The following is an 11,839-nucleotide window of genomic DNA, read 5'->3' on the forward strand; positions in this document are numbered from 1 at the left end:
TCCCCAAATTTCAATTTTTTTTTCAGTTTTTGTGGATACTTGCTAAACTTTAATTACAAAAATGGTGGATGATATATGAGAATTAGTGTAGGCTACAACAAACAATAAAATTGAGATGAAAAAAATAGAAAAAATGGATTGAAAGAGGTGTGAGGATTGAAGGAGCTTAAAATAGTATGAGAGTGGGAGAGATAAGAGGGAGGAAGTAATGAGTGATAAGAGTGATAGTTAATTCATTTTTTTTTAATTTATTATTTAATTTAATCTATCGTTCATCTTTCCGGTGCCATGTCAATATTTTCCGGCGAGAAATTTACTCGGATATCTTTAATTAGGGCGAATTGCACATTGGATATAAATGGAGTTAATTTGCACATGTAAAATGTTATAGGCCTAATTTGCACATAGTGGCAAACATTTGGGCTTATTTGCCACTTTTCCGGATAAAATATTAAAATTGTCCAATACGTACTAAATGCAAAAATCAATACCCAAGTACTATGTTGTCTATGTAAGCTCTGGACCTCCGTTGATTATCTTGAAGCATAGAAACTTGCAGAAATGTAACATACGATTATCTTGGCGTTTCCGGTTAGAGAACACTAGATAACTACAATTGAGTCCTTAACCACAGTTTTAGGACAAGCCTACAATTGGACAAAGTTGGAAAAAACGGGCCCAACAAGTCAAATTTTGTGGATTTCCCTTTACCGAAATCTTACGAAGCAACTGCTTGATCAGGATTTATAAATGTAACATAGAAGGTTTCATAAATCAATTTAGGGGTCGTTTGGTTCAAGAGGGTAGAATGGAATGGATTAGAATCTCATACCATAGAGGAGTGGATTGAGATCCCCATACCACTCTAAAATTGTTTGGTATGTTTATTTTTTACACCGTAAGGGAATGGAGTTGGAAAGTTGGGATGGAGATTTAGGTATGAGATTCTAGGGGGTTGGAATGGAGTTGGAATCCATTAGGTATCTAACTCCATTCCAAAACAAGTCAACCAAACACTAGATTACCTAAACCATTCCTATCCATTTCAAACCCCTCAAACACCCCCCTAGATGCCTACATGGGTGTTCACGATATTTAGACTGTGTCTGAGATAACAGAGAAAATCTCATAATAGTAACATGTCCGTCCCCTACTTGGAATTTGTAAATCAATGGACAAGGTAGCAACATAAAGCAAAATTCTATTACATTGTTGACTGCAAAACTTAGGCTGCCTCTGTGATCGGGTACTCGAAAACAACATCCTTCCCACAGAGCTTTCTATAGACTCCAGAGTAGGTCTCAAGCTTGTACTCGGTGTCATTACGGGTTTTAGGATCTAGGTACACCTGACCATCAACAAAGCATGGTGTCAACAACAACATTTGGGAAACAAACAATTAACTGAACACAAATTCTTATTATAGACGGACACTATCCGTCTATAGCTATAGACGGATAGTGTCCCTCTCACAAATTAAAGTGGGTAGTGCAAGTGGGTGGAAAATGGATACCCCCACTTGCACTACCCACTTTAATTTGTGAGAGGGACACTATCCGTCTATAGCTATAGACGGATAGTGTCCGTCTATAATAAGACGGACTGTTAACTGAATACGGTCTATGTAAAACCATATAATAAAAAAGAAACAAAAATCACCTTCAAGATCTTAGAGCCATCAAGGCGATATCTGCAGCGCTTTCCAACAATTTCAGCGGGTTGCACAAGGTCCTCGAGAATGTTCTCGTGCACCGAAGTAAGGGTACGGGATCTTGGGCGCTTCACAGCGGCACCCTTCTTTGGGGGCCTAACAATCCTTCGTGTGGCAATCACGACAACATCCTGCACAAACATTGCCGTAATGAGCAACTCATACACTACAAATATACTAGAGATAAACTGAACAGCAAGGGAGGGAAAATGCGTAGAGTAGGCAGTGTCATAGTGGCAGCAAGGGGACCTAAGGCTGCAAAACAAAGCTGTAGGCTATGTTTCAGCTCATAATCTAATGCAAATGTCTAAATAAGTACACCATAGCTACACTAGTTGTAGAGTCATCGAATTGAATAACTAATAATGAGACAAGTGTTTCCCTTATGATGCACGGAGAGGAGAGGGGGGGGAGCAGAGCTAGTTCTTGTGCAACACAGAAATAAAATGAGCAGTAATCGAACAGAAAAGAAAGGAAGCTAAGTTAAGAACCTTGCCACTGAACTTCTTTTCAAGCTCCCTCACCAACCTCTGGTGAATCTTACGGAAACCCTTCCTCAATCTGTACGGCACATGGATGAGGACAGCCTTCTTGTTGTTGGAAATGTCAACTTGGCTGAATTTGGGCAAACAAACACAATATGAAACCTCAGAAACACAACTAATGATAGCAATTAATCCGCGGAAACATATAAACCAACTCACGTGGCTGAGTTGATGAAAAGATCCTTCAAATCAGGTTTGAGATCATTGTTGTTAGTCTCCAAATCAAAGAAAGCCTGCATATGAAACAACGATCTTAAATTACCTACCGTTTTGGTCATAAAGAAGAGTAGGGAATCACAAGACATTATAAATTTAGTAGGCTCAAAAACTAGGGTCTGAGGAAATTTCCAATAGACATACCTGAGCAACAGATTCCTCGAATTCACTAGGCTCTGCACCCTTATCTTTTTGAATCTTCCTCAAAGCAGTAAACATATTGGCAGCCCTAATATAATAATAAACAATAAAAACAGCTAAATATTTGAAACAATGAACCTATCAAACTCATTTCTAACATAAATCGAACCCAAATACACAAACATTGTCAAATACACACAGCTTTTAAGTATTTTTTTATCATCAACTAGTAAAGTACTCCATCAATCCCGGTTTGTTTGACTATTCCATTTTGGGTGTCTCATCAATGGTTTTCCTTTCTATTTAGAGATGCCTTTTGATTTGATGAGCAATTTGATGTTCCGCCCAATTTGGCCCACTTGTCATCTAATAATTAGCCTCTCCACTTTCATTGGTCATTCATCATTGTACCAAAATCAAAGGTAAACAAATGATCGGCACGGAGGGAGTATATGAGTTCAGTAAGCGCGTTATTAAGCAATAAAACCATTGAAAATATACATAATATGGCCATGTTCAAACTCATGAACAATGAAAGAACTTTTATAGCTAATTGCATCTTACGCATAATTAATCAATCAGCAATAAGAATGAATCAAAAATTACAAAAATTAACTCTCTAATACAATCAAATTACAACTAAAACCCTTCAAAACCCAACATGTAAGAAATAGCATTACATCAATATACAATTACAAAAGACAAACCCAATTCATAATTCAATTTTTAGGGCAGATCATTTCACAGATAAAAAATGAAGCTTGAAAAAACACTGTATTTTTAATTTTGATAAAAGAAGAAATGCAGATAAAATGGATAATAATACGGGAAATTGAAAGCAACCCAGAAGGAGAATAACTGAAATGAAGAAAACCAACGAAGGAATTATGAGATGGTACAACGACGTACCAGAAGATGAGAAGCCGAGAGGATTGCGGATATGGGGGGGAGAGAAAACCCAGGAAATTAAGCAAAGTGAAAGAAGATGGAGGCGCAGGAATGTTGTATATAAATAGGGTTTATTATTTCTCATGAAAAGGCTTTTGCCCTAATGATCGACGGCCTAGATTTACCTAGAGGTCACAATGCGGTCGTTCGGGTCGGTTTTGGGTCATGACCACGCTCGAGTCGGGTTCAGGTCGGAGTCGGGTAGTCTAGGGACAGATTAGGTGGACCAATTCTTAACTCGAGTTCGGGTCATTGTCTGGGTCGGGTTATTTAGAGTAGGTTTTGGTCGGTCAGTATTAGACCCATTTTTAGGTCGGGTCATTACTAGGTCGGGTAATTATTGCAATTTGTCGGGTCTAGTCAGGTTTGGTCGAACTTTTCTTGATCTGGGTCGGGTTACGTTTCATCAATTTATTCAATTTTTTCGACTATTTTACCCGTCTGAGTTGAGTTATAATAATTATTTAGCGAGGTTATAAGGTTAGTTTATTTTAAATATTTTCTAAAAGTTGTTCGTAATGTCGGTGGATTTTGATCTTTATCACCTTGACTTTTCGTTTATATCGGGGTTATATTTCAAGTTAATGTGGGGTTCTCTTTTGGATTGGATCAACTTTCGGGTTAGCTTTTTAGTTAATTTTGGGTTATCTTTCGCGTAGGGTCAGCTGTCGGGTCGGGTTGATCCGGCCGGTCAAAGCATATAGCAGGTCAATCCCGATTATGGATCGAGTCGGGTTCAGTTTCGGGCCGGCCTTAACCGGGTTTTGTTGGTTTGCGGGTTGAGTCGGTATTGGTTTCGCTTGAACAGGTCGGGATATTATGATATACGTTGGAATTAGTTTTTTGCTCCCTCCATTTTAAATTATCGCCCTATAGGCCATACTCGATCCTTTTTTCCTTTTAAGTCGAAAATGTTAACATCTTTAATCATGGTTTTGTGGTAGTAATGTAAGGTTTTTTTGAAAGCAAAATCTGGATTTGGGTAAGCTTATTCTCAACTTCAGACGCTCAAAGAAAGAAAGAAACAATGCCTTCCTTCACCAAGGCCCTTAAGCCTTAGGTAAGTGCACGCCAGTTCACTCAAATTGTTAAATACCTAAACGAGTTAGCACGTCAATAATTTAAAATTGGTAGTACATACGGCCTTAATCGGATTTGTTATCCGTATAAAAACAATCCCGTGCAATTTGTGCGGGTTTTCTTTTCTAATTGGCAAACAATCTTACTATACAAAACTGAAGCACAAAATTTTCTTAACGAGAACACATATAGTTGCTGACGCCATCTTCCAAAGGAAAATAAATCAGACATTGAAGGCCTTACATCTTAATTAATGCTCTAGACCCCTTAACCACGTCAAAATGGCATTAGCTCCCTTCTCCCATGAACAATCCAACATCATGTCATGCGCAACCCCTTCCACGCAGACCGGGGAGACACCATAGAATCTTCCCGTTTCAGCGAGTCCCTCAGCGTCCTACAAGCATCATATCAGTTATCGATTGTCAAAAACTAAAAACAAATGACAGCATTAGAATGAGGCTAAGGGTGAGTAGAAAATAGAAAGTACAATGACAGGCAACATAGATAGATTATACCGCAGATCAGCAGATGTTAGCTAGTCGGCTGATAAGTCATTTATCTAGTTGTATTTATGACCAAGTTCGAAATTCATTAGTAACAAAACTTTCCTTGTGGATTTCTTAAGAAAAAATTTATGCCAAGTATTGTACCACAATAAAGTCATCTCTTGCGCCCACGACAAGAACTTGAATGGAAGACTCGGGCACAGAAGGAACAGGAAGTGAAGCGTTTAGCTTTCTCAAATCAAACAATGGCGACCTTGAACTTTCTTTCATCAACTCTTGGTACCTGGAGGTAATTGAACACATGTTGGTTTATAGAAAGCACAATGTTATCCAACCTATAGCAAACATTACCATGTTGCCTCAAAGGCTTCTAGCTATGGAAGGTAAGAGAGTCGGAAGGTATGTAGACTCAAGGAAAATTGCATAAATAAGTTTTGCTTCACAATACATGTACTAGTACCGACAATTAAGTGAGACATTTGTAGTTTGTATCTGAATCACAAAGATTAAGATGTAAAATATATGGTTTGCATGTGAGTTTACTGAAAGCCAATCATGAAAGGTAAAAGACTACAAGGGTGCAAAACAAACCGTTTGACCAAGTGATCATCCATATGGGCAGAGAAAAAAGTCTCCTTGCACAGCGACAAATCAGTCTGAAAGGCTTTTGCTGCTAAGCTACGAGTCACCTGCCCGAAGCAATACAAGCGTCAGTTGGAAAAGGTAGGTTCTGCTCTAAATAACGTAAAATGAAATAATGTGCAGTGATAAAAGTCTCTTCATGTTGAACCAACCATTGTTTAAAACTAGGTTAAAAGGAACTGTACATGAGACGGGCAAATTCTATTTTGATATGAAAAAAGGTGTGAAACCCAACTCTCAAAGCAAGATCACAAGTAGTCTGTCCAGAATTATAAGTGGACAGTACAAAAGACGACTTATGGAACTAGGGATCGAAATTTTGATAACCACTAGATCAAATACGAACCCAGGATGATAAAATTACCATGTGAAGCTTTGAAGTAATGATAGGTTTTCAAGCCAGTTATATCAGGCTGCTTCCATCGCAAAAACAATTTTCTAGTAGCTATTCAAATAAGCTATTGAAGTAATCACACGACTACTCAACATCTAGAAACAAAATATTCAAGGAAATCTGTAAATGTTTCCACCATGGTGTCAAATCTCCAGTAAACTTCAGCAACAAATTAACAGCCCCAAGTAGATACATCTTTTCACCGTTACACACAAACATATAAAATATGCATTTTATTAGCTTAATCTGTAAATGTTTCCACCATAGTTAAAGTTTGGTCTTAACGGTAAAGGGAGCCACGAGGTCAGTTTTCTATGCTAACAGATTTTGAACCCATGTCAGTATGTCATAAGTAGAGGTGGCAATCGGGTCAGTCGGGCCGGGTCATATCGGGTTCGGGTCGGGTTCTGGTTGAGCCATTTCGGGCCAAATGATGTATCAGGCCGGGTCGGGTTTGGGCGGGGTCATTTCGGGTCAAATGATGTAACGGGTTGGGTCGGGTCATTATCGGGTCCGGTTTCTTTATCACATTACTTCAATTTTTTACCATTAAATTTAGTTTTTAAGCATTATTTGGTTTAATTACTTCATTATTAAGTCAAACATAACAATCTAATTACAAAATCACTTTCATTTTGATCAATATTAAGCTTAATAATTGTCGGTTCATCAATTTAATCGGGTCAGTATCGGGTCGGGTCGGGTTCGGGTCACTAATCATCGGGTCAAGTCGGTTACGGGTCGGATCGGATCGGTTTCGGGTCACTGGTCATCGGGTCATGTCGGGTTGCGGGTCGGGTCGGTTTCGGTTTCGGGTTACAATATTCTCGGGTCGGGTTTGCTCAGGTTCGGGTCGGGTCAGACTTGCCAACTCTAGTCATAAGTACCACTCCCCGATCATCTTCAAAGGTGCCCAAAGAAAATTAGAAAATGATTGTCTTTCTGAAAGACATATACTAGCACAGATTCTTGAACGGAAATTTAAAGTTCTAGCATGCATGAGCATCATAAGACCAGAAAGCATAAAACAAAATGTGAAGCATAAAACAAAATGTGAAGAAAAGGAAAAAACAAAGAACACATGAGACCAGAAAGCAATACCTTAAAAGCAGCAATAGGCTTTGAGAAGAGATATCTCCAGACTAAGCCACTAAACAATAGAAACAACAAGGAGCAACTTTGTCACTGATTAGCAAACGCTAATTTATATCGATAAAGTATTCATAGATTAGAAACAGGCAGAAGTGATCACCTATTACCGGATGGAGGCACAGAGCAGACAAGTACAGCTCCCGCTAGATCTGGATGTAATATTCTCATATCAAGTAGATACAGCAGAAAACTTTCAGTGGTAAACAAGCAAGTTATATACAAGCAAAGGCATATTTGCAGGTAAGGAATTCAAGTTATGCAGTTTGGAAAATTCTGCACTGGACAAGCTTATAGTTCACTAACGAGTGAAAAAGAAGCAACACACAACTTTTTATCTCAAAAGCTAATATGATACTCTTAGATGTTACATTTCCATCAAAAGAGTGATAACAACCACAGGATCTCTGTTACAAGAGCCTCTCACTTACACTCGTATTTATGTTAGCTTTCACATTCAGTACATTGTTTCCATTTCAAGAAGAGCCAAGGCTCAAGATTCTCTTGTTATTGAGCATTGGCAGGTGCCTTTGAGACATCGAGGTAATATTCGGGTAACCAGTGTAAAAGTTGGGAGGCATAACCAAAATGACAAGGAAAAAATGGAGTATGAGTGCATGACATTACCTTTAATCTCCTCGTTTCTTATGCTAGATAGATAATATTGAACTATAAGGCCGCCAAATGAATGTCCAAGCAAAACCGGCTGAGATTTGAGTTCGCTTTTGATAAAGTGTGCAATATCAGCTGCATGTGTCTACTGCACAAGTGCAAGAAAATAGGAAAGCAACTTGATATCATAAGCAAAAGGCGTAAGCACGAATTTTTCAAATACATGTTGAAGCAGCCCAAAACCTGGAACACTAACACGAGTAAAAACGCTATGACCATAAGAGGAAAAACAAAGGGGAGGGGACAAATTACCTCGAGCGTGCCAGCAACTTTAGCAGGTGGATCATCACTTTCACCCTGGCCAGATACAAAGGTACAATTTATGTCAGCAGAAGAGCTCAAGTGGCTCGGCCAATGCACAGGTATCGAATTAGTAACATAATTAAGAGACAGCATATCTCTTTAGACATGCCATTCTGCCAATGCAACGTTATGAGTGTGTCAAGGAGCTAATAGGGCAAAGATGTTATCCACAAAATAGCATTGTTCGATACTTACAACACGTGTGGCATCCAAGACTTGCATTCACGTCGGACTAACATAGATGTTATCCTTAAGAATGAAGGCGAGCCACCCAAGCAATTATCGTCAAAGGATTTAATAGGGGAAAGATACGACAATCAACCAACGTGACAATAATCATCAATGAGACATGTATCAGCTATTCAGCTGAAACCTAATACCCTCATAGTCAATTTTTGTGACCTACACTATCAAATTTCAGTTAGCATTTGGGTGAGAGAGACATTTTTATAATGATGATCAAACACAATTTTTTTTATTAGATGACGGGAAACAAGCAGCCGCTACCTTTTACCAAGTGCACAGTAGGTAAATGCCCAAGCATACGTGATAGCCTTGAAATAGGCTCGGAAATCTCACTCAAGTTTTAACCACTAAACTCCAATCCAACAGAATTGAGGGGGCGTTTGTTTCGCGCATGGGTATGGGTTTGGAATCAGGAATCATACCTGGGTGGTATGGGTTTGGAACTCCATTCCTCATACCTTGTGTTTGTTTCAGTTGTATGCGGTATGGGTTTGAAACTAAGCTAAAGTTGAAATATGTAAAATTCAATACTTTAAATAATAATTTTAACATATAAAATCATGAAAATAAAGATTTAATCAAATAATTATGTAAAATGTTTCATTTACAATATGTCGTAATATTTTTTTTCACATTTTTTTTATTATAGTTTGATACCCATGGGTATCAATCTCATACCCACCCCCCTCCTTGGGTATGAGAATCTCATACCTCATGGGTTTGAGGTATGGGTATGAAACCTCCAAATTTACCAAACAAACACTTGGTATGGGTTTGGTTCATTCCAAACCCATACCTCATACCTTTTGTGTTTGAACCAAACACCCCCTGAGACACACACTCCAATACAAGAAAATTCAACCCTCAGAAGAACATGTTATCAGCATATAAACAATGCAAGATGATGTGTTTGATTAATTTCAATCATTTCAATAACGTTAAAGCGGGTAAATTGGATAGAATTGATAGAAAAGATAAAGACCTGAGCAAGTAAACTGAGGGCATGACAGTCAAAGCCATGATGAGAAAAGAAAGGCAACCAATGGTGAGCCCAACACCAAGCACCATGAAAGCTGCCATGGATGAACACAAGTGGAGGTTTTTCATCATCTTCTCCCTCTTTATTCATCTTCTGGGAAATAATCTCCATTTTCAGACCAGAAGGTAGCTCATGAAAGTGACGATTCTGCCCTTCCTTTAGGACGTACTGTGCTTTCATTTTATGCCCAGATGAGGTTAGAACTGCCAGGGGCTTAACTGTCATTCTGCTTGAGAAAGTGCTTCTTCTTGAAGGAATAATTGAAGGCATGCATATGGCCATGGAAGTGATAGCAGCCATTTTTGGTGGATTATCCAACTATGGAGTTAGGAGTTAGATGGCCAGATGGGGATAGTTGGTGACTATTTAGCCTCCAATTAATTAGGGTCATGTTAAGTCCGGCTTTTAAAAGTGCTTTTTCACTAAATAAGCACAAGTTAAGTCAAATAATCAATTTTGAAGAAGTTAAAACAACTTATTTTAAGCCCAAACGCTAATTTTGAGAGCTAGAAGTAGAGCACTAAATTGGTGCTTCTAACTTTTGTTTCTATCTTAAAGATTTTTAATGCATAAATGACAAATTGTATATTGTAAACATGTCAAAAAAAATAAAATTAATAGTACTTATTAATTCATATTTTTTCATTCTCTACAAATCGAGACCCATCTTGATATACTTTCAACAAAAATTTTCCGCTTATGAAAAAAGTCTTCTTGAGAAGTCATTTTTTTGTAAAATGTTAGGCCAAACACCAACAGTTTTATCAAAAAGTAGCTTATTAAAAAGCTCATTTCTAAAAATAAAAACAGTTTTCCTAAAACATGGCCAAACATGCCCTAGATTTGTCTCATTTTTTAAGATTTATGAGGAGTACTTTAGTTAATTAAATGAGACAATTTTAAAAAATAGTGAAGAATATAATAAATTTAATGTAAAATAGTCATTATTCATTATATATTATTAAAGAAGACCCTTAAATTGCTGTTGTGGCATAATGAGGATCAAGAATTCTCATTTTGGAGCTCTCCCATAAAAAGGGCAAAATTGTCCAAAATTAAAGTATTGGCATGCTCAACAACGCTTTTTCCTAGATAGTTTCACCTTTAATACTGAGTAAAATAATTTCTATTTTCTCAAAACAAATTTTCAATAGGCAACAACCATTTCACCATGAATTAAAATAATAATCGATCAAAGTGAAAGACAGATCAATCCTTCATTCTTGGTTCAACAATATTATATATTATTAAAGAAGACCCTTAAATTGCTGATGTGGCAGAATGAGGATCAAGAATTCTCATTTTGGAGCTCTTCGATAAAAAGGGCAAAAATGTCTAAAATTAAAGTACTGGCATACTCAACAACGCTTTTTCCTATATAGTATCACCTAGGGGTGTTAATGAGACGAGACAGCTCGCGAGTTACTCGAGATCGGCTCGGTCAAAGCTCGGTTAAAGCTCGACTCGGCTCGAAAGCTTAATGAGTCAAGCCGAGCAAAGGCTGGCTCGACTCGAAAAGCTCGCGAGCGGCTCGAACTTGTGTGATTACCTAAGATATTGCTCATATTTTATAAAAATATTTTATCATGATTATATTTTTGTATCACACATATCAAATGTCTCGCTGATTTGCCAAATCTTTTCACATATAACCTCCAAGCCTTGTTATTGAAAATATCGAAAGAAAAAAATAAAAAAATAAACAATTTTATATAAAACCGATTTGGGCAGGTTTGCTCATTTTTTAAAAGCTTCATGAAGCTTTATAACGAAAGACATTTTTATCAATTTCGGGTAAAGTTTCTCGAGACGATCGATTTCAGCTCGAGTTTTGAGATTGATTGAAGACAAGCCAAGCTTCAGCTAGCAGCTTTCAAGCTCGCTCGGCTCGTTAGCACCCCTAGTATCACTATCACCTTTGGTACTAAGTAAAATAATTTCTATCTTCTCAAAACAAATTTTCAATAGGCAACCACCATTTCACCATGAATTAAAATTTCTGAAAAATAATAATCGATCAAAGTGAAAGACAGATCACTCATTCATTCTTGGTTCAACAATATGTTTTGGATGATAATAATTATTTGAGAAACATGGTAATTTCTTAAACATCTCCTCACGAGTCATAACTATTCATCTTGACTAAGCCATTACCCCACTGCTTCCCGCCACCATCGTCACCGGCAATGTCATCTCCATTCAGAGAAACATGGTAAAAATTCAAATTACCCGATTAGATCGAAC

General features: G+C 37.6%; 2 protein-coding genes across 2 annotated transcripts; both read right to left on the bottom strand.

Annotated features, from left to right (window-relative positions):
* Positions 1-1,107: 1,107 nt before the first annotated feature.
* On the bottom strand, positions 1,108-3,615 carry LOC141604446 (small ribosomal subunit protein eS7-like). Its single transcript, XM_074422966.1, has 6 exons — positions 3,523-3,615; positions 2,617-2,701; positions 2,416-2,489; positions 2,203-2,326; positions 1,660-1,842; positions 1,108-1,348 (listed from the first exon to the last, which is right to left on the bottom strand). The coding sequence occupies exons 2-6, from the start codon at positions 2,689-2,691 to the stop codon at positions 1,226-1,228; spliced, it is 579 nt and encodes a 192-aa protein (XP_074279067.1). The 5' UTR covers positions 2,692-2,701; positions 3,523-3,615; the 3' UTR covers positions 1,108-1,225.
* A 1,054-nt stretch (positions 3,616-4,669) lies between these two features.
* On the bottom strand, positions 4,670-9,984 carry LOC141604532 (uncharacterized). Its single transcript, XM_074422973.1, has 8 exons — positions 9,539-9,984; positions 8,260-8,304; positions 7,963-8,092; positions 7,439-7,487; positions 7,288-7,336; positions 5,742-5,839; positions 5,295-5,433; positions 4,670-5,038 (listed from the first exon to the last, which is right to left on the bottom strand). The coding sequence occupies exons 1-8, from the start codon at positions 9,893-9,895 to the stop codon at positions 4,892-4,894; spliced, it is 1,014 nt and encodes a 337-aa protein (XP_074279074.1). The 5' UTR covers positions 9,896-9,984; the 3' UTR covers positions 4,670-4,891.
* Between the last annotated feature and the right edge of the window lie 1,855 nt (positions 9,985-11,839).

This window comes from Silene latifolia, chromosome 1, assembly GCF_048544455.1.
Source record: "Silene latifolia isolate original U9 population chromosome 1, ASM4854445v1, whole genome shotgun sequence".
Taxonomy (NCBI): Eukaryota; Viridiplantae; Streptophyta; class Magnoliopsida; order Caryophyllales; family Caryophyllaceae; genus Silene; species Silene latifolia.